Source organism: Schistocerca gregaria, chromosome 2 (genome assembly GCF_023897955.1).
Source record: "Schistocerca gregaria isolate iqSchGreg1 chromosome 2, iqSchGreg1.2, whole genome shotgun sequence".
In the NCBI taxonomy this organism is placed as follows: Eukaryota; Metazoa; Arthropoda; class Insecta; order Orthoptera; family Acrididae; genus Schistocerca; species Schistocerca gregaria.
Genome location: NC_064921.1, coordinates 933105702 through 933128267, shown reverse-complemented (window position 1 = coordinate 933128267; position 22566 = coordinate 933105702). Strand labels below are relative to the sequence as shown.

Genomic DNA, 22566 nt, shown 5'->3' with positions numbered 1-22566 from the left:
GATTCCACAATTATGCCTATTCAATTTCCCATTAGTGTGTAAAGTGGCTTTGTTACAAAAAATTAAGTGATCAACAATGCTACCCCATCCCATCCTTACTCAAATATCGCTGCTGCAAACAACTCAAATGCTTGTCTTTGCCATGGTTGTGGAGCTTCCGCACTGGCTCAAATTTGAATGGTTTCATAAACAGCTTGTCGCAGGACTTCACATGCTGTCATTGGAGCCATTTAGAGTTCATGGGATGCAAGACACTCAAATTTCTTTTGACTCCATATGAATGTCATACCTTCTCCACATTCACTTCCATCACACTGGAATGGCTGCTTCTCTTCGCTGGCCACAAGCAACCCATTGCAACAAATTTGTCGTCGGTGGTAAATGGCCTTCCTTGTTGGTGGCTTCTTACCATACTTGGTTCTAAACACCAGTTAAACAGCTGTAGCACACTTGTTTTAGTCGAACTCCAACATGGAGAAAGCTCATGCTGCACTTACTCACCATGTTTGTAAGAAGTGCTGACATATTGGCAATGCTATGCTGCGGTGGTATACATGGAAAAAAAAACTTTCAGGGTTTCTTTTCAATGACATATCGTCCGTACAATGTTTGGTTCTTGTGCAATGAGTTTTCCTGAACTTTATGTACACACTGTATTTATATTATGCCACAGATAAGTTCTAAGTGTAATAATTGGCTACAGTAAAGTCGTATGTTCCTTGGTCAAAGCATGGCTGTTAAATGTTAGTCAGTAAGAGTGAAAAACTATAGATGTTAATGAACTGCAAAAATACTTAGCAGTGCAGTCAAGATCGAAAGAGAATCCTCAATTAAGATTATAACAGCAGTTTGTGAATATATAGAAATTATTGCTTCAGCATTTTCCAGAGAAATTGCCACCTTTCACAGTATCTAGTATAGTTCAAACTGCCTTCAGCTGTTAAAGGAGTCAAAATTGTAAGTCTTACATGTCCAGATTCTTTCTCTGCATTTTCTCTTTCTCTTCAGTGTGTGATTGAAAGAGCTAAATTCTGTGCACTTTCTTTGATGTTCATAAGTGAATTTTTAAAGTATCAGCAGGATGAGTTACTGCAGAATAAGGAAATTTAAATCTGGAAAAGTTCTTGGCTGTAATACACAATTTAGAAATAAGTGTAACAGTTAAAGAAAAATTTCCTATGGTCTGTGATAACATTGTCACATCTTATCCAGATGTCACTTCATTGTAGTGAAACCTGGTATTAATTTTGAATTAAGTTGTTAGATTTTCTATAACTGGGTTATGCCTAGTGGAAATTAGTTCAGTAAGACAGCAGAAATGAAACTTGGTTACACTCTTGCCTTATTAGAGAAAGTGAGAAATTAGGCAGGGAAAGAAATGGAGGGGAAAGTGATTCTAGAATGATAAAACTATAACATAAAACTGAAGTTCTGAGTGTCTGTAAAGAAAGTTTAATGTTTGTACTTGAATTGGTGAATAAGCAAATTTTTAAAAACTTCCTTGTTTTTACAGGAACCCTCTCAAGGACTGGACATAAAAATTGACCTGGGTACTTCTATCCAGAATTTTCAGACTGCAGTGTTACCATATGGAAACATTGATATGTACATGCAGAATCGTTCACAATACCACAGACTTGCCCAGGCTGATGACATAGAAGAGTTTAAACAGGTATGGTACAAAATAGCTATAATGGTTGATTGCATTGCTCCTGACACATTCACATATTGATGTTTAAATGTGAACACTAATAGGATTTATTCTTACAGAATCCTAACATTAATAACTGGCAGCAGGTTATTAATGTATAAGTGCATTCCGTGTAATGGAGAAAGTGTTGCCACAGTAATTACACTTGCTGGTGGAGTCTTAAACAGCATATAAAATATTCTGCTGACAAAATGAAAAACGTAGGCTTGTTAAGATGTCAGTGTAACTTGTGCACATACATCCCATTTGTGGGTATGTTAGTCATAATTTCCTGCGACAGATCAAATGACATTACTGTTAATGCTTATTACTAGGCCTGGTAGAGTGTATGAGGACCATAAACAGCACTGTGTGTTGAGTAATCACTGTGAGGACAAGAGTGGAGCATATTTGGAGTGTTAGGACAAGAGTGTAACAGGGGCTACATAGTCCCCATTTGGCTGCCAGGTCAAATTGTGCAGCATGAAGATGTGGGTTGTTCAGATGTGATGGTGACGAACTTCTGAATAGCATTGGGACCTAAGGGCAAGCATACTAAAGGTTCAGGTTGACCATATCTGATCCAAGGTAGGATTAATGTATGTGCAACAAGCATATTGTAACCTTCACACATATGCATGTGCTCAGAGAAAAAGTTCTGTACATTATGCAGCAGTCATCCTGCACAAATGTTCCGTCAGCAACCACAGTAAGGAATTTGTCCCATTTGTAGTGAGTCTTCAGTGCAGTGCTGCAAAAAGCTGTTTAGAGTGACTGGGAAGCATGTAGTGTGTTGTGGCAATTGTAGTTCTGGACTACCTGGGATGATTGTGACCTGGGGACATAACATATTTTGAAGAGGGTCAGTGGTTAGTCCTAATATCATGGTGTGGGAACCATTGAATTCAACTCGTCATGATTGGTTGTGATTGAGGGATTCCTGATGGCACAAGAAGTCACTGATACCATACATCCCCATGTTACTTTCTGGGTGGAGTATTACATTGCAAATTTAGACACTGCTCCTCCACAAATGTCACCCCTCTATGAACTGTCAGCACGACAGTGAAGCACTCCAATGGCCAGGAAGATCTACAGATCTGTCTCCAATAAAAAATCTGTGGAACTGGCTCACACATTAATATGCCTCAGAGCTAATATGTGGGATATTGAGAACCAGTTCCAGTAATTCATAGGCAGCTTGCTTTTGTAAAATATGCTGCCTGCCTAGGCTCCAGTGACAAGATATACCCCAGCTTAGTAATTTTGCAAATATGGCCTCCTTTACCTGGATAAAATCAGTTTAAATGTACCCTCTGGCCTTCCTTAAATACTTTTGTCTAAGTTTACATAAATAACATAACTGGTTCAATTTCTTTGATCTTGGTTCTACATATAGTAAAACGTATGCAATGATGGTAGATGCTTTTTGTAGACTGTAATATTGTCAGTTTATTAAATTTCACAAATGTCATTATTCAATGAAACAGATTTATCTGGAGTGAAATACAGTAAGAATGTACTTCTGCTTCTTTCCAAAGACATTATCCAAGGCCTTTACATAATTTGCATAGCACCATAATTTTTAGATAAATTTAAGTTCTGATCTTCAAAAACAGTACTGCTTCATGATTTCCCTCTTTAAACAATGTGTACTTCCTTACTTCCAGTATATAAATTTGTTGGTATTCTCAAGTATAAAATTCTGACAGCACTCAAAACTGTAAAGAGTGAGACATGGATCAAAATTCCATGAGAATAACTCATTTGGTAATCTGTCAATTGTGGTAACATTTGAGCCACTTAAAGCAATTCTTAATATGCTTGATAAACTTACAGCTCGTAGAAAATCACTTAAAAAAAAAAAAAACATTGAATAGGAAATACAGTGAAGTTGAATAAATTAATGGGTACTGGAGAGAATACATGTAAATGACAGGAATGATTTCGAGAAGAATTAAATGTTTTGTTCAAATATAGTGTCCCTAGGGGAGTGGTAAATACTTAGAGGGAATAACAGGAATGATCATTTGAAGCAGTCTAGTAAAGTGTCTAAAATGCATACCTTAGGAGCTAAGAGTACTGTCATATCTGCTACTATGAAGCATGTCACTTCCTCTGAAAAAGTTCATAGCACTTACAGTATGCATTTTAAGGCCCACATTCACTATTTCTTTTGCTCTCAATGACAATTGCTGTAATGTCCCAGAACATTAACCATTCCTTCTGAGACAATCTGCATGAAAACAAAGTTTACATAAACTGTGAAAGTTTTGTACTGTTAAGTTAGTAACATGAAATCATCCTAGAAGTGTTTCATCTTTTGGCTGGAAAGTTAGCAGTTAACTGAACTAAAGTGTTTACTGTAATTCTGTTACATGTAACTGTAAACTGTAAACTATTTGGACTGTCTTAATAAAAGTAGTCTTCAATTCAAGAAGCAAATTAAAAAAAATCTTAAATTATAAAAACTGGTCATTTAAATTTATAAAAAAGTGGTGTTAACTCAAAAAATTTTCTTTCCAGGTGAAGTGTTCCTGCTGTGACTTCATGTACATTGTGCCAGTTGATCAGTAGAAAATGCCGAGTGATTGTTAAATGTGATTTCTGAGGCTGTGAGCTTGGTGTTGTAGTCTCCGCATTAAATTTTGCAGTGTTGTGAACGGACTAGTTTATAGTACAAATTGTATTTGTAAGGTGATTCAAAGAAAGAAATAATCACTGTTTTATGTGACAGATTTTATAGTTTAAAATTGAAAGGTATTTTTGTTACCAGTATTAAAACTAAATTTTCTTGTGCTGATTGTGTGATGCAGCCTGCAAAAATTAGAAATCAGTGATTCAGTAATGGAAGAACAATCAGTAGTGTAGCTTTAGTTTTGTGGATTACAATCTGGAAGTATCAATTCATATGGTGCCAAAATCTTCCATACTGTCTAGTGTGTCCACAATATTCGTGCTTTCAGTAACTCTTAAAATGCATTGTGTTCAGAGTTTGTGTTAACTTAAATGTTATATGTTTATTATTCATACATACCACAAACATTAAAGCGGTTCCAGCTTTGTGAATTCACGTCATGTATGAAATTGCTGCATAGACTACCTGATATTCGTCTATTTTCATAGTAGTGTGCCAAATAAAAAGGAAATAGGTTTTGGTATTATCAAACACTGACTGATAGTTGATAATTTCATTTAGTCTTTGCAGCGAATACTATAGTATTTAGTGAAATGCTTGAGGTGCAGTGCAATGATATTGCTTGTAATACTTCCCAGAAACATAAGAAGAGCATCATGAAAGGTGTTTGAGTCTTAAGTCTCAGATCATAACCACTGGAGTACTGATTTCCAAAAAGACTTAATACAAAATGGCATCATTAATTTTGTATTGTTCCTATTTATATCATTGATGACCTAACTTTTACAAAGTTGTTAAAGTCTGAATCTCTGTCTCTCAGATTTGTGGTTTGTTTGTTCAATTCTATAGTCACAATTTTAGTTTATTATTGTTTTATAATAGCAAAAATTTGCAAGCAGTTCTTGCAAGATATTTGCATCGTGCAATACCAAACAACCTAGTATTACATACATACATTCCTGTTTTTTGTTCAGTGTATAGCTTTATTTTAGAATGGATTGTTTTTAGTGCCTGTACTATTACATAATGTATAACAATCAAATGGATTTGGGGCATTTAAAGGGTTGTGATGACCAGTTTCCAAAAAGAGCAAATATTTATTTGTTTTCATTAATGCAGGATGCTCTGGCATTGTGTAATAAATAAGGTACTATAGTTTTATCCACTATGCTCAACAGCTCTGTGATATAATTTATATAAATGTTAAACATTCACAGACATGACATGTTACGGCTTTGCAGTTCATTGCACTTAAAACACAGGAAAAAATGCAAGTCTGTGGAAATACTCATATCTTGCCATAATTTGATGTTTCACCTTAAGGATAAAGTTGAAGTTGGCTCAGTGAAGAAACTTCTATTGTGTGGCTTTACCGTATCTATTCAAAATCAGATCTGAAATGCCAAATAATAATACTTGCATTTTCTTCTGATGTAATTTTTCCATATGACATTTCTGTTCTGTTTTTAACCACTGTTGAAGAGTTAACTGTTAAATGTGTAGTTAGTGGAATGTCATAGGGAATCTCATTGTCTCTAAATTTGTAAATGATCTCATGATGAAAACAAATTTTTAATTCAAAGCCACAAGATGAAATTTGACAAAAGGAATATTTTTCTACAAATTTAGTCTTAACGGATGTTTATGGCATCTACCTTTGTCATATGGACATGACTGAAGAGTTACTCTGTAGTATTATGTGTGAAGTAAATTTTATAAATATTTGTAATTGAATACTTGCTTAATAAAGGTATAAATGGAAATGATTGTGCAGTTTGTTTACATATTAACAAATGTCATTGTCCTAAATTGAATTTCCAGTTCCGTCTGCTGTACCTGCAATACTTACTCCACATAAGACAGTGTAGTTGCAGATGTTTCTACCTACTGCAAAATGTCTATTCCTTAACAAAACACACACTACAGTTACTGTGCCCACCTAATTTAAAAAAAGTTATAAATGAAAAGCCATTCATACTGCTCACATTTGTTGTAAGAGATTCACATACCAAGCAAAATTCATCAGCTTAAAAAATGAAGTGTTACACATTTGTTTCCTACATTCAGAGCTCTTAGTGAAAAGCAGATTCTCGTCCTCCCGAGACATATCATTTGAAATGTTTCCCAATTTTTTTGTGGCAAAAGACTGTTTCCACTTCACTGCCTCCATCAGTTGCACTTTCGGTAGAGGTATTTGCGAGTCCGTCAGTGAACATCGTCTATTTGTGGTAAGGTTTCACCTTTGTCAAGAAGGGCAAAATCATTTGAACACTGATAGGGAAGACTTTAATTTCTTTTGTCATGTTTAACTTCTTTCTGATTATCTGCTCTTCACGTGCACTGCCAACTCATTGTGCGTTAATCTCATCACAAGTTTGTTTGGATGACACACCTTGTGCACTGGCTGCACAATTTGAGCCATGTGCTGCATGATCAGCCATAGGTACAGCAACTTGATCAACAGCTGCTATGGAAATGGGCTACCTCCCTCTCTCTGCTGCACCACCTAATTCATCTGTTCTCCAAAGTTTTTGATCATATTCTTTGGCCAATTTATTCCAGTGGGACCTCTATGCATCTTTGTGTGAGTGATATTCCCACATTGCAGCACTGCTATTGCTGCCATTCAAATAAAACAAGTAATCGGTAGTGCTCAGTCTTTCTTGGCAATAGCCATTACATTGTGTATGGAAAACTTAAACCTTTTTACCCGTTTACACCAACAGTACCTTCACAAATGAAAGAAACTCATCAGGGGACAGACAGCATACCAACATCAAAACAGGAAACACATCTCATTCTGAATGCTTGCAGTGCCACATTTTCACCTGCTGGCAGAATGGGGTACCATTGTTTTTAGTGTACTCCACAGGCAGACCACACTGCAGCATTAGAAATGTTAGTTCAGTTATAACCATTCAGTACTATTAGCAAGTGGAGCATCACAAGACTAAATGTCAAAAAAAAAATTGGTTTCACTGTTAAACTCTATTGGGAAAAAAATCAGATTTTGGTGTTGGTGGCCCAGCATAATCATAGCTATCTGACAAAGATGACTCATTTGTTGACACAAATGATAATGGTAAGTGATGACATCTGTGTTCATTAACAGTGATGACGATTGAAAAAATCTACAGCAAGGAGAAATGTAAGAAATGACAAGTGTCAAAAGTAAAACTTTTAACCTCACCATCCCAAGATTGCATTTATAGCCTGCATTTGTCCAGTGTGTTTTGTCAACAAGCTGCATGTGACTGTATTAGAACATGCCCTATGAAGATATATAAATTACTAAATGGCTAAAATGGTCACTGTTACACTTGCAGGTTGCCTGTCACCCATTTCTGTAGTGGTTTTTTTTAAAGCTTTCCTCCTGCTTTTAGTTTCTCCAATGTTTTGAATTTTGTTCCCATTGCTGCTGGTTTCCATTTACCTTTTCCTAAGTCACAGACCGGGTGCTAATGACCATAGCAGTTTTGCACCCTAAAACCAGAACAAAAAGGTTGCCTGTCTAATGGCCTCCAGGAGCAACAAAAACATTTTCAAAAATTTGTAATTATTGACCAAATTTAAAATCCTGCCATAATTATTTTACTCAGAGAGGTATAATCTTATATTACAGGTTTAACAGACTAAGTATTGAAGTTAGAAACAGTGTGTATATGCTTTGAAGCAGAGTGACTCATGGGACGCAAATTCAGTATTTGAGAATGAGAGCACCTTTTGACATCTAACAAAGTATTTCCATAATTTCATACTTTTCTTAATTATTCCTTTGCTTACAGATCCACAAAATAATAAAATGAAAGCAATTCATTACTTACTAAATATTCACTGTTTGTTTGGTAAAACTTGTCAAGCACGCTGTTTTAATTTATTACTTCCTTACTACTATGTTTGCTACACAGTTTGCATTGTCAACATCTAATGTTGAAGAGACCTACAAAATGCTGTATTCTGATTCTTTAAAGAATTTAGTGGTGGTATTGGATATCAAGTTCGTGTGAGATTTCACACACTAAATTTTACTTTTATGGTGGAACAAAAAACCATACACAGGAAACTGTTTGTCCATTGTACCTCAGTTTATAGATTTTGATAAGATTAGTTGCAATGTATAAAATAAATCAAACAATACAATACAAAACTGAGTATCAAAATAGTGCCAAGCCTTCAATCCAGAAAGATGGGAAACATGTACCTTGTTTAGCCACATTCATTATTGTGTGTATGTCCATTTGCTGACACATTTCTGCTAACAAAAAATGGTTCAAACTGCTCTGAGCACTATGCGACTTAACTTCTGAAGTCATCAGTTACCTAGAACTTAGAACTAATTAAAACTATTTAACCTAAGGACATCATACTCATCCATGCCCAAGGCAGGATTCGAACCTGCGACTGTAGCGGGCACGCGGCTCCAGACTAAAGCACCTAGAACTGCACGGCCACACCAGTCTGCTTCTTGCATGGGTGATTTTGTGCTCTTGTGTGGCTATTATCAGCATTTGTGTTGTTTGACCTATGTGGAACACGTCACCTACTCTGCTACCAAATAAGAAATTTCATCAGTTACTACAGGTTTAGAGGTTTACCACAATGAGCTGAAATAATTTGCATTCTCATAGTAATGTCAATTAACTTTACTTAATGGAATTTGTCCATGACTTTAAGTAGACATCATCAAAGATTTGTTAAATGACAAACTGATTATTGAATATGAACTTGGTTTTCTTTTAGCTTCAGTTATGTTTACTGACCAATTGTTGCAAGGCTCTTGCTATGCACTCCAGTCGTTGAGAATATACACGTAGATAACAAGCATAAAGGAAAATTCGAAGCCACACATGTAGTTCAAAAGTTATGAGACTTAAATTTGTGCTACTTATTAGATTTTATATTTTCTCTCTCAGCAAATTCTTAAAGATCATAATTTGTGCCAATTAGTGACACACACTTTTGTGTTATTCATAAATAATGCCCTTTGAAATGTGGTTTTAAATTAGCACATTTCCTATCAACCACCTGTGATGTGCATGAAATGTCAGCTTTGATGTTAATTAGAAACAAAATGTTGTAAGGAAAGGGGTGACATAGTACAAATATCAATTTTGATGACCTCCGGACAGACACACTGTAGACTAAAAGAATTAAACACAGTAAATGTGTGAATCTTATCCTGGTGTCAGATTTTAGTTCTTATGTTGGCCTGGCAGACTTCTGAATTTTTGAAGCAGGTACTGTCAACACCCATTTACAACAGTAGTTTCTTCTACCACCTAGTACTTTAAAATATTTGACCAAATATTTTACTATGATAAGTTACTAGATGATAGACTGTCTTTTTTACCTGTGGTTCTGGGCTCATAATTTATTTGTACAATGAACCCCAAGTACAAAAAAAAAAAAAAAAAAAAAAAAGAAAAAATTAATAGAAGAATAAGCCAGGTAAGAGAGTAGTTTGTTGGAAAGAGCCAAATGTTCAGTAATGACACATGCTGAGAGCCTTATGCCTTATAATGATCAAAAGAATCAAAGGTAAAGTTATCCCCAACACACAGTTTCCTTGTAACCCCTATAGTGCTTTACTAAGCATGAACTTGTTTGAAGTAATGTGCCCTTACTGTCCTCCAACCTTTGAACTGACTGGCCTAGCTAGTACAGGGAGTATCTATTGTAAACTCCAATCCATGTTGCAACTGGTATGTTGACGAATTACTGGCAGAGACGAAAGAAGAGATACATGACAGATAAAAATCTTTGGACCAGTTCTGGATGATACCCTAAACATTTGGACGTATGCGGGTGGTTTTATAAGCCTGGTAAGAAAGCAAGTCAATTTATGTTTTGTTAACAACTGACCTTATATCTTGCCATAATCTCCTTTGAGGGATGTACACTTTGTCCTGTGATCGTCCAGCTTTTTCATCTGATTGGTGAAATAGGTTCCTCAAACTCTGCAGAATACTTATTGACTGCTACTATCACTTTCTCATTTGCTGAGAATTTCTTCCCAGCAAGACAAAGTATCAAGTTAAAAAACAGGAAGACATTACTTGGGGCTAAAGTCCAGTGAATAGCACGGATGAGGAATCGATTAAAAGCCGAATTCATGCACTTTCACCATTGTTGTCACTGATATGTGAAGCGGTGCATTATCTTGGCGAAAAAGCACTTTTTCCCATGCTAACCTTGGAAGGATAATAGTGATCAGTTATCCTTCTGCTTTTTCCTAAGTAACCTATGAGGATTATCCCTTAGGAAACCCAAAAAACAGTGGCTATCACCTTACCAACTGACAAAAAGGTCTTGCCCTTCTTCAGAGCACTTGCACCAGCCTTTGTCCATTGATTTGACTACCTTTTTGAAATTGGTGTGTAATGATGGATCCAAGTTTCATCAAGAGTCATAAATCGGCACAAAAAGTCTTGTGGATTGCAACTGATCATTGGCAGACATTGTGTTGAAATGTGCACAGGTGTGTTTTTGGCTGACTGAGCAACAGTGGCACTCACCTCGTACACAGCTTCTTCATTCTCTGTGCAGGGTATTAAGCTCTCACTCAGTTGACATGTTATCTCGTAAAAATTTTTATTTAGTAGTTTTGCATTACCATATCGTGGATTTTGTCAGTGGCTTCCTTGGTGAGACCTCAATTGGACTGTCAGAGCATGCTTTGTCTTCAGGACTTGTCCAACCATGTTTAAATTCATTAATTCAAAAGTAAATGATCTTCAATGATGATGCATTAACAGATTAGTTAGTAAACTTACATCATGCACGTTTATTATTATTATTATTATTATTATTAGAGGATCTTGCATGTTTGCTGTCAAAGTCAGACTCTCTAGATGGAATAAAATTTCTGAGTGTTTCTTTGCTAACCCTGAAAGGTAGTTCAGTGATAGAAAGTACATCATATTTACACAGAATTCACATTTCATTATATTCTTCACAGTATCATAGACGTTAATGTTTAATAAAACTTGTTGTAAGCACCTTGATACTTCTTGGGTAAAGATACTGGAAATCCATTCCTTCTCAGGACTGCGGACTTTCTGAAAATACCAACGCTCTGCACCACTGTCTATATGACTACATTATCCGGAATTTTCATTATTAGCATGGTTAATTTCGGCCACTACCAATGTTAATGGTACAAATAATAATTTTATAAAGAAGGTAAGAAAAAATAGTGCTAACAAAACATAAAAATTAAAGAAAAAGTATTCTAGTGCTAGTTTCAACAAAGTAATAAGCAACTATGACATTGTGTTATGTGAAGGAATCATTTAATGATCCAAAATAAAAATTTAACTGTATATTCGATTCTCAGTGTGGCTCAGTAGTTTAATGGTTAAGTACGAGACATCAGGTCTCTGATCTCTGATCAGTCCCAGAGTTTTTCTCCGTCAGTTGTCAGCTCTTACGGCTTTGGTGATGTCCATTAATGTGAATAATGTTGAAATACTACATGGTTTGGGGCCCAAATTAAACTGTATCTCCCTAAGTCTGGCCCGGTAAGTCAATCCAGAGTTCAGAGACTGTAGTGTTCAAACTAACCATCTTGACCGTTTTTAATTTCATTAAATTTGAATTTAAGCAACAAATTTTCTCAACAGTATGTAGTAAGAATCTCGGATTATAGACTCCGAGTACTGGAGGATCAGTAGTTTCTGTCTGTAGTGTGATGAAGCATCGGTACTTCCTGACTGTAGTTTGGCAGATACATACAGAATAAGAATGTCAATAAATGAAGTATACAAATGTATGTTATTTCGAGTACTTGGTTCGTTTCTTGCTGTGTATGTCAACAGAAAATTCTGCTCTATAACAAATACCTACAGATGTCTGCTGCAATACATCACCAGAAATCAGGGGCGGCTCGTGAGTATACATGCTGGGCGTAAGTAAATTTTAGATTCAAATAAAATTGAGTGTGTGGAATTAATAGCAACTGCTGTGTAACAGTAATGATTATCAAAAAGTTTATACAACTACCGCCACTGGCAGTAACAATAACACTACTACTACTACTACTACTACTACTACTACTACTACTACTAATAATAATAATAATAATATGTATAACTTATCTGACAAAAGAAAGAATTGTTTTTGTGGAACTTCGTTGCTTTGTACATAATTATGGATAGGTTATGGCAATAACGAAATAATGTGTAAGTTTTTGCAACTCTCCAGTTAGCATTTTTGTGTAACTGGGAGTTTTCGTGCTTTTCCTTTTTTCAGACGAATGTAGAAAATCGCGAACAGATGTATTAGTTCAAGAATTTACTTCCGGGCCGAAAATGGGATATTCTTACGCTGCATCCACACAACTTGTGCTAACAGTACACTTCCTTTCCTTGTTAAATGTTCGCTTGTAGTCATGCTTATTTGATTTCGTGACTCTCTCAATCAAAGGATCTGTTCACGGAAGCCCTAGTTCCTTTGCCGCTAACGTTTCCTGGAAATTTACTTTTATGTTCCCGGCATGAGATTTTCACTCTGCAGCGGGGTGTGTGTTAATATGAAACTTCCTGGCAGATAAAGGTTTTGTGTCGGACAGAGATTCGAACTCGGGACATTTGCCTTTCCCGGGCAAGTGCACTACCGACTGAGTTATCCAAGCACGGCTTTACTTTTATTGTTAGCATTTAAAATAGATTCAACATAGTCCGTAGTTACACTGCAGACGAAAGACGATTACCGCACAGTAAACAAAGAACTCCTAAAAGTCCCATTTGTGGAAACGATTAAACTCAATTAGTAATGTTTACAAAGTTCATCACTTGACTAGAACACAAATGAGGCACTGAGATCCATAAGGGCCTAAAGCACACCGCCATCGATCCCACATTTAAGTAAATATCAGAAAAACCAGTGATATAGCTTTTTCGTGAATTTTCATGTGTACAATGCTGGCCTACAGCACAGAAAAACCTGACTCACCATAAGATCAAAAGATTTCAGAAGCATGAATAAATGCTACAATCTCACAATCGAGGGTAGCGTGCTTTAGGCCCTTATAATTCTCACAAAATGGTTCAAATGGCTCTGAGGACGATGAGACTTAACATCTGACGTCATCAGTCCCCTAGAACTTAGAACTACTTAAACCTAACTAACCTAAGGACATCACACACATCCATGCCCGAGACAGGATTCGAACCTGCGACAGTAGCAGTCGCGTAGTTCGGGACTGAAGCGCCTAGAACCGCTCGGCCACGGCGGCCGGCCGATTCCCACAATCCACCCCTTCAGATTTAGGGGTAAGATGGCCCAGTGAATATCCTGTCAAAACCTGAACCCGGATCAAACATGAAATCAGGAAGAAGATGTACTGAACTGTGAAAAAATAAGCAAAGTACAGTGAATGGTTCAAGCTTAACAAGTTCAACATTGAGTGAACATCAACAGCTGCGGCGTCGTGGTTAAGAGGTCATGGTGTTGGACTGTGAAGTGGGCGAACTGTTATAAACCCACACGTGCCATTTATTATTATTTTTTTTCACATTATCAACTGTCCATCTAGTCATTGAAAAGATTTTTCTCTTTCTGTACTCTTGCCGTTATACATTGGTTATAGAATTTAGTCATGTGTTAAGAATACGTTACCGTCGCAAGTAACATGATGATTAGTAGGAGCAGGCGAGATACCGCATAGAAGTCTCACAGAAGTGTGAACTATATTACAACAAAGGAATTCAAGAGCCAAAACTTCCAAAACGCAACTTCAAAAAGTTTAAAGGTGTATGTTTTGAAAGAGCACAGAGAAATTGTGTGATTATGAAACTCTTGGTTTCATTCGTTGCAGCTTATACACTGAAGAGCCAAAGAAACTGGTATATACCTGCCCAATATCGTGTAGCGGCCCCGCGAGTATGCAAAAGTGCCGCAACACGATGTGGCATGGGCTCCACTGATGTCTAAAGGGAGGGAATTGTCACCACGAATCTTGCAGGGCTGTCCATAAATCTGTACGAGTACGAGATGGGTGGAGATCTCTTCTGAACAGCACGCTGCAAAGCATCCCACAGGTCATCAATAATGTTTATGTCTGGGGAGTCTGGTGGCCAGCGGAAGTGTTTAAACTCAGAAGAGTGTTCCTGGAGCCACTCTGTAGCAATACTGGACGTGTGGTGCCTCGCATTGTCCTGCTGAAATTGCTCAAGTTCGTCGGAATGAACAATGAATATGAATGGATGCAGGTTGTCAGACAGAATGCTTACGTACGTGTCAGGAGTCCCATATCTCTCCAACTGCACACGCCCCACACCATTACAGAGCCTCCATCAGCTTGCACAGTCCCCTGCTGACATGCAGGGTCCATTGGTTCATGAGGTTGTCTCCATACCCGTACAAGTCCATTCGCTCGATACAACTTGAAACGAGACTCGTCCGACCAGCCGACATTTTTCCAGTCATCAATAGTCCAATGTTGGTGTTGACGGGCCCAGGCGAGGCGAAAAGCTTTGTGTCGAGTAGTCACCAAGGGTACACGAGTGGGCTTTCGGCTCCGAAAGTCCATATCAATGAAGTTTCGTTGAATAGTTCGCATGCTGACACTTGTCGATGGCCCAGCGACACAACATTGAAATCTGCAGCAAGTTGCGGAACGGTTGCACTTCTGTCACGTTGAACGAATCTTTGCAGTTGTCGTCGATCCCGCTCTTGCAGGATTTTTTTCCCACCGCAGCGATGTCGGCGATTTGTTGTTTTACCGGATTTGTGATATTCACGACACACCCGTGAAACGGTCGTACGGGAAAATCCCTACTTCATCGCTACCTCGGAGATGCTGTGTCCCATCGCTCGTACGCTCATTTTAACACCGCTTTCAAACTCACTTAAATCTTGAAAACTCTCCATTGTAGCAGCAGTAATTGATCTAACAACTGTGCCAGACACTTGTAGTCTTATATAGGCGTTGCCGACCGCAGGGCCGTATTCTGTCTGTTTACATATCTCTGTTTGAATAAGCATGCCTGCACCAGTTTCTTTGGCACTGAAGTGTATGACAAACTATTATGTTTTCATCATTTCTTTGGGAGTGATCACATCAGACTCAAACGAACACCTAAATTGGGCAAGGAGGCATATCTCACTCGTTTACCAAGTGTTCAATTTACGTGCGTCGGTAAGAAATTAATATCATATAACACCTGTACTGCCGCTGATGCTATGTGTGACACACCAGACGTGTTCTCCAGTGGAGGTTTCGGTTGACTTGACGCCTTGGCGTCAAGGGTTTGCGGTTCCCGTTTCGAAGCCACTTCCTTCGGCTGCTAAAACATTAGTTATTCAGAATCAGCTGACATTATAGGTCCATTCCTTACACCTCACTGTTGCAAACGGACATTACACCACGACACAGACACAAACTGGAATACAATGAACAGTGGAAAAAAATGGTACGAGGGAACATTGAACTCAGTTTCGCTGCTTGGTATTACAACACCGTGGCCATTTAACCACGACGTCCTTGCTGTATGGGACCGCTCGATACTGGAATTTTTTGTTCTTGGTCCATTCATTGCTTCTATTTTGCTTTTTTCAGTACATCTTCTTCCTGTTTTCATGTTTGGTCTCTGTTCTGGTTTTGATGGGCTTTCCACTGGGCCCTCTTACCACAAAATATTAGTGGGGTGCGATGGGGAGTTTGCCTTATCAGCGCGTCAAATCGATTACTGTATGAAAAAATTCGTAACATAATACACTACAACTGATTCAGAAACCCACAAAATAGGTTTACTGTCAGTACAACTATAACACACATTGACATCCAATCTAATTTTATTACAGTGTATAGTTTGTGAATTAGCATATCTGAGGAGTGTGCTATCATAGAGCAGGATTTACGCCAAACGAATGGCGATAAAAGTGACACTGACATAAACTTCTAGTTGGGTGGGAGGGGCTAGCTGTGCAAATCGTGAAATCCGTATCATTTGGCCGGTAAGGCAATTACGTCACTCCACTTGCGCATGCGCGAAAGCTCCTTAAAATGTGCACTGCTGGTGTGATCGCGACCCTGTTGCCGAGTTTCACGTAATCTAAAGGAGCAGCCGCGCGGTAGATTTGAGTGGCGTATCTTTCAGAGTGCAGCGTTTATGTTACGTTAAACAATATTCAAAGAAAAGTAACCAAAAAATCCGGGTGGTGTAGAAAGCAAGTGTGTTCACGTATTCTTGTGCTCTTACACAGCAGCCGCCAATGGCAGAAATGTATCTTGCATCTAGCTAATGTATGACTAAGAAAACTGGCCTGAAGGTGGTGTTGCATAGTGGTGGAATCAAATATGGGCAGTCATGATTTCTTAGGGTAAACTGATGCCATTTTCACTACAAGAGTTAGCTAGATAGCACGTTAACTGCACTATTAAACAAGCCATTAGAAGGCCAATCAATTTGTACATGAAGTAAGCAGGCGAGAAGGAATTTGGAAGGAGAATTAAAGTTGGCGGAGTAGTAATAAAAGTCCTGTCAGAGACAGCATAGGACATCATGGATCAGCAGAATAGAATGTATATGGAACATCATTTTCCAAAATATTTGAGAAGTTGGTGTACTCCAGAATAGTATCGCATCTTAACAACAGCAACATCCTCAGCAAAACACAGTTTGGGTTTCAGAGGAGTTGCTCTACTGAGAATACCATTTGTATGTTCACTCACAAGCATTAAATAACAAAACAGTACCAGCTGATATTTTCAGCAACCTATCTAAGGCATTTAACTGTGCGAATCACAAAATTGTCCTAGATAAACTGAAGTTTTATGGGATTGATGGTATAGCCAGTCAACGGATAAGACCAAAAGACTACAGACAACTGCAACAACACAGTTTGGGTTTCAGAGGAGTTGCTCTACTGAGAATACCATTTGTATGTTCACTCACAAGCATTAAATAACAAAACAGTACCAGCTGATATTTTCAGCAACCTATCTAAGGCATTTAACTGTGAGAATCACAAAATTGTCCTAGATAAACTGAAGTTTTATGGGATTGATGGTATAGCCAGTCAACGGATAAGACCAAAAGACTACAGACAACTGCAATTCAGCCAATGTAGTCTGGGGACGTTATTCTGAACGGGTGGAAATCACATATGGGATTCCTTGAGACTCAGTCTTACGTCTGCTGTTGTTTCGCAAATCTAAGCATACATAGACGAACAGAAGAAATGGTAAACAATGTTCTTAAACGTATCGTTGATCGGTCATCAGCGAAAGATCTCACTCTCAGTTTTAAAAAGACAAAACATAATCAGTTCTGCACATATAGGGCACTACACTAGTGACAAATGTAACACATGGTGAGGAAATAATAAATAGGGTGGAAAATTCAAATTTGTTAGTGTTATATATTGATGAGAATATCCCAATCTCGTATAGTTCGTGGAAAGAAGGGTGTCGGTATGCCTCTGTGTGGGATCTAATCACTTTGATTTTATCCTCATGGTCTCTTCGCGAGATATACGTAGGAGGGAGCAATATATTGCTTGACTCTTCGGTGAAGGTATGTTCTCGAAACTTTAACAAAAGCCCGTACCGAGATACTGAGCGTCTCTCCTGCAGAGTCTTCCACTGGAGTCTATCTATCATCTCCGTAACGCTTTCGCGATTACTAAATGATCCTGTAACGAAGCGCGCTGCTCTCCGTTGGATCTTCTCTATCTCTTCTATCAACCCTATGTGGTACGGATCCCACACTGCTGAGCAGTATTCAAGCAGTGGGCGAACAAGCGTACTGTAACCTACTTCCTTTGTTTTCGGGTTGCATTTCCTTAGGATTCTTCCACTGAATCTCAGTCTGGCATCTGCTTCACCGACGATCAACTTTATATGATCATTCCATTTTAAATCACTCCTAATGCGTACTCCCAGATAATTTATGGAATTAACTGCTTCCAGTTGCTGACCTGCTATATTGCAGCTAAGTGATAAGGGATCGTTCTTTCTATGTATTCGCAGCACATTACACTTGCGTGCATTGAGATTCAATTGCCATTCCCTGCACCATGCGTCAATTCGCTGCAGATCCTCCTGCATTTCAGTACAATTTTACAACCTCTCGATATGCCACAGCATCATCCGCAAAAAGCCTCAGTGAACTTCCGATGTCATCCACAAGGTCATTTATGTATATTGTGAATAGCAACGGTCGTACGACACTCCCCTGCGGCACACCTGAAATAACTCTTACTTCGGAAGAATTCTCTCCATTGAGAATGACATGCTGCGTTCTGTTATCTAGGAACTCTTCAATCCAATCACACAATTGGTCTGATAGTCCATATGTTCTTACTTTGTTCATTAAACGACTGTGGGGAACTGTATCGAACGCCTTGCGGAAGTCAAGAAGCACGGCATCTACCTGGGAACCCGTGGCTATGGCCCTCTGAGTCTCGTGGACGAATAGCGCGAGCTGGGTTTCACGACGATCATGATGATCGTGTTTCCCGACAGCAGTGGCTTTCTTCAACAAGATAATGTGCCATGTCACAAGTCCAGGAATGTGATAGAGTGGTTCGAGGAACACTGTGGTGAGGTCCAATAGATGTGCTGGTTCCTCAACTCGCCAGATCCGTATCTGATCGAACTGTGGCGCCAACTCCCTCCAGCGAACTGACAAAGACTGACTGCTTCCATGCCATGTTGTGTCGTTGCTGTTATTCATGCCAAAGGCGGACATACCAGCTATTAGGTAGGTGAATATAATTTTCTGGCTGATCAGAGTATGAGCTAATATATGAAATCGTCAGGAGATCTTCAAAACGTGTAGCTGTCTCACTGGAACGAAAAATACAATACTCTTCACATAAATTCTGTGTTATAGGACTGCATATAAGCAGAAATATTTAAATTTGATTGTGCAGAATTCAAAAACTTTATAAATACTGCAATTTTAAACGTAAATTAGTGATTGTAGTTTAGTGAGCTTCTAAACCCTTAGGATGCAACAGCAAAATTTTCGAATTGGTTGCTTTGGTAGGATTTGAGTTATTGCTTTCTATGAAAAGGTAACGAAAGATTTAAAAATTAATGTTTCTCACAAAACACTAATAATGGGAATTTGTTATATTTTCTCTTAAATACAGCTCTCTTCCATAGCACATGCAAAAGTTCGGATCGCCTTACCGTACTAACCACAGATACTAGAATACATGACAGGGATCACGACGTGTACCGTGCAGTGAAAAGGAGCGCCGCTGACGTAAGAGTGAACCCAATCAGTGCTCAGTTGCTCGCAATTGCCGCAGCGTATTGTGCTGCAATCGTGTTTGCGAGCGAGAACAAGGTTGTTTGCAGCAGTGTGAATATTTGTTGGTGAGTGGCGGAATTATCAATGTATTGAAGGAGTTTTTAGAGTACGTTTTTAAATGAAAATGATGGTTTGCATAGTTTATTGTACAATCTCCAGTTTGTACAGACCACAGCAGACAACTAAGGAAGCTAGGAATTAAGTTTGGTATATTTACTAAAAAAGAATGGGACGAAACGGAATTGAACAAGTGCTTGTAAACATGCCGATTAGTTCTGAGTTGAAAATCCTCATTTCTACTCAACACATTTCACTGATTCAGATTATGAAAGAGGTTTTTAAAGTGAACTATTGAATATTCCTTCGAAACGCAAGATGAAAACTGATGCTGTTCCGACTCTAAATCAACCACACTTCAGTGCTGATTTAGGGCATAGTTACGAGTCTAATAATGTGAGAAATATTCAGGAACAAAAACGAGATACCATAAAGATGTAGAATATGTTATGCAGGTAATTATATCAGCAACTAATCAAGAAATTACTGTAGACACAACATAAACCATGAAAACAAACACTGCTGTAAATGCGATAATGCGTGCTTATGCCAACAACTAGAAATTATGGAAACAGAAATAAAAGACATTATGCAAAACAATACTGATTTACAAGATCGTCTCTCTCGATATAGGGCTGAGTACATGAAATTAAAATATGTTCAGAAAGTGATTCAGGATTTTTTTCTGACTGTCAACAACGCATGATTATGAAAGGAAGGTATTTTAATACGTAATTGGAAAACATTGCGAAGGCTATCTTTAAAGATTTATCTTTTGTTAGAGACACATTGAAATATTCTCTTCCTAGTGAAGCCACGGCTAGAAACAAGACTCATGCAATATAGTGTTCCACCAGGTTTCATTGATTTAAGCCTTAGTGGTTTGAAAACGCAAACTTATTTACAAAATTTGAGAAAGACATATTCAGAGGCTTTACACTAACATTTCACTGACCACAGAATAAAACTACTCCAACTAATATGAATAATAATAATAATAAGAGTAACAACATTATATTAAAATCTGGAAAATCTCTATTACATTCATACCTGCATATGAGTTAGACATAGGTGTGCTGTGTGCCTAAAGCTTCTATGCATAGTGGCATGGCAGGAGTGTTCGTGGTGACGTCACAGCTCATAGTCCGCCTGCACTTGACCCCTACCATGTATTCTAGTATTCGTGTTACTAACCTCGGTTATACTGATTTTGAGAAATGTGTTTACATTTTCAGCAACAACCCCCCTTAATTAGGGCACATAGATCAATTTGAAGCACTTTAGATGGTGTAGCACCACTGATGTAGAGGACAGAAGTGAAGTCGTGCAAATAAGCCAGTTGGTTATATGGAATCAGCGCATTTAGACAGGCCGACGTCAAGACGTGACAGGATACATAATGTAGGACAGTTGGTCATGAAATAATCCTAATCGACAGAGTGTGGAAAGGTTATAGCTTATTAGTGACAGTCGGTTTGAAGCCCAAAAGAAATTGCTGCCATAAGTGAATGCAGGTCCACTTCACCATTTTACGAGCGAACAGCATGGAATGGACAAGTGGAGTCGGGTACTACATCTGCATCTACATTTATACTCCACAAGCCCCCCAACGGTGTGTGGCGGAGGGCACTTTACATGCCACTGTCATTACCTCCCTTTCCTGTTCCAGTCGCGTATGGTTCGCGGAAGAACGACTGCCGGAAAGCCTCCGTGCGCGCTCGAGTCTCTCTAGTTTTACATTCGTGATCTCCTCGGGAGGTATAAGTAGGGGGAAGCAATATATTCGATACCTCATCCAGAAACGCACCCTCTCGAAACCTGGACAGCAAGCTACACCGCAAAGGGCGTTGTTCACAGCGACATATAAAACTGCATGTCTTCAATTGTCCCAGCAAAACAATAGGAGTGTAGTGCGGTCTGCTGATTTACAACTTTGCCTCTTTTCAGTTGCCGCAAGATGTCGAATTGTCAAGAACAGTTTGGGACGTTCTGTGAAGTTTTGGAAGCGTTTTTCGTACCATGACTTGGGTCCACTCATTCAGGTTCTAACACATGTGATCTATCTTCCTACCACAGCTGCACAAGGACGCTCTGTGAGTGTTTGAGGAATCTGGTGTTGAACCTATGGCCTGCAGGGTAGGAAGATACCATCTCACACATGCAGAGTTCAGAAGAGTGCAGCAGTACGGGTAGTGATGTAATCAGACAATGATCTCAATGTCGGTTCCACTACACTCCCTATAAAAGAAACGTTATTGCTAACAGAAGTTAGTGTATGGGTTCAGGCGTAACTATATGTTAGAAAAAATTATGAAAAACTTGGATTTTCGTTATTAAGGTTTATTTTTACTCTAAGTATGACTTCATGACATAGTAATGTTAACAGAATTACCTACAGGATGGTGAAATATTGATACTGGGTCTTCATAACTGTGAAGCGGAATTTCTAACTATTATAAGCGCCTTTATTGGTAAGATGGTTGACGACTGTGTCTGGGGGTTGATGAGAATATAAACATATTAAATACAGTTGGGGCCAGAGATATCAATTACGCTAAAGTGCACAATGAAAATACAAAAAGTTGAATGAGTTGTCCAGTAAAGAGCAATCAAAACGAAGTACACAATTAAAACAATTCATAACTCTACAGTGGCTGATCAGTCCTTTTCGTTAGATCGGACATCTCGCATTTCTGCTTCAGTTAGGCCCAACAATCGTGAATATGTTTAACTACAAGACATGGTTGATGTAAGTAAAAAAAAAAAAGTAGGAGAGACGGAGACGACCGCAGTTCTGAGTGTCAATTGACTATCATTGGCTTGCATGGCACGAGTGCCTATGTGTTTACCTTGCATTGGTAGCGCCAATGGCGGCTGTCGTTGCGAGTGTGAACCTGAGAATCTACTCTAAATCT

At 38.4% G+C, this 22566-nt stretch overlaps 1 protein-coding gene across 3 annotated transcripts in view; it reads left to right on the top strand.

Annotated features, from left to right (window-relative positions):
* Positions 1-6091, top strand: part of LOC126335377 (uncharacterized) — a 353904-nt gene extending 347813 nt beyond the window's left edge. For all 3 annotated transcript variants that reach the window (XM_049998592.1, XM_049998595.1, XM_049998593.1), the window contains 2 exons: positions 1514-1672; positions 4217-6091. In XM_049998592.1, coding sequence (XP_049854549.1) covers positions 1514-1672; positions 4217-4267 — 210 coding nt within the window. In that variant the 3' untranslated portion in view covers positions 4268-6091. The remainder of the gene's footprint in view (positions 1-1513; positions 1673-4216) is intronic.
* Positions 6092-22566: the final 16475 nt, after the last annotated feature.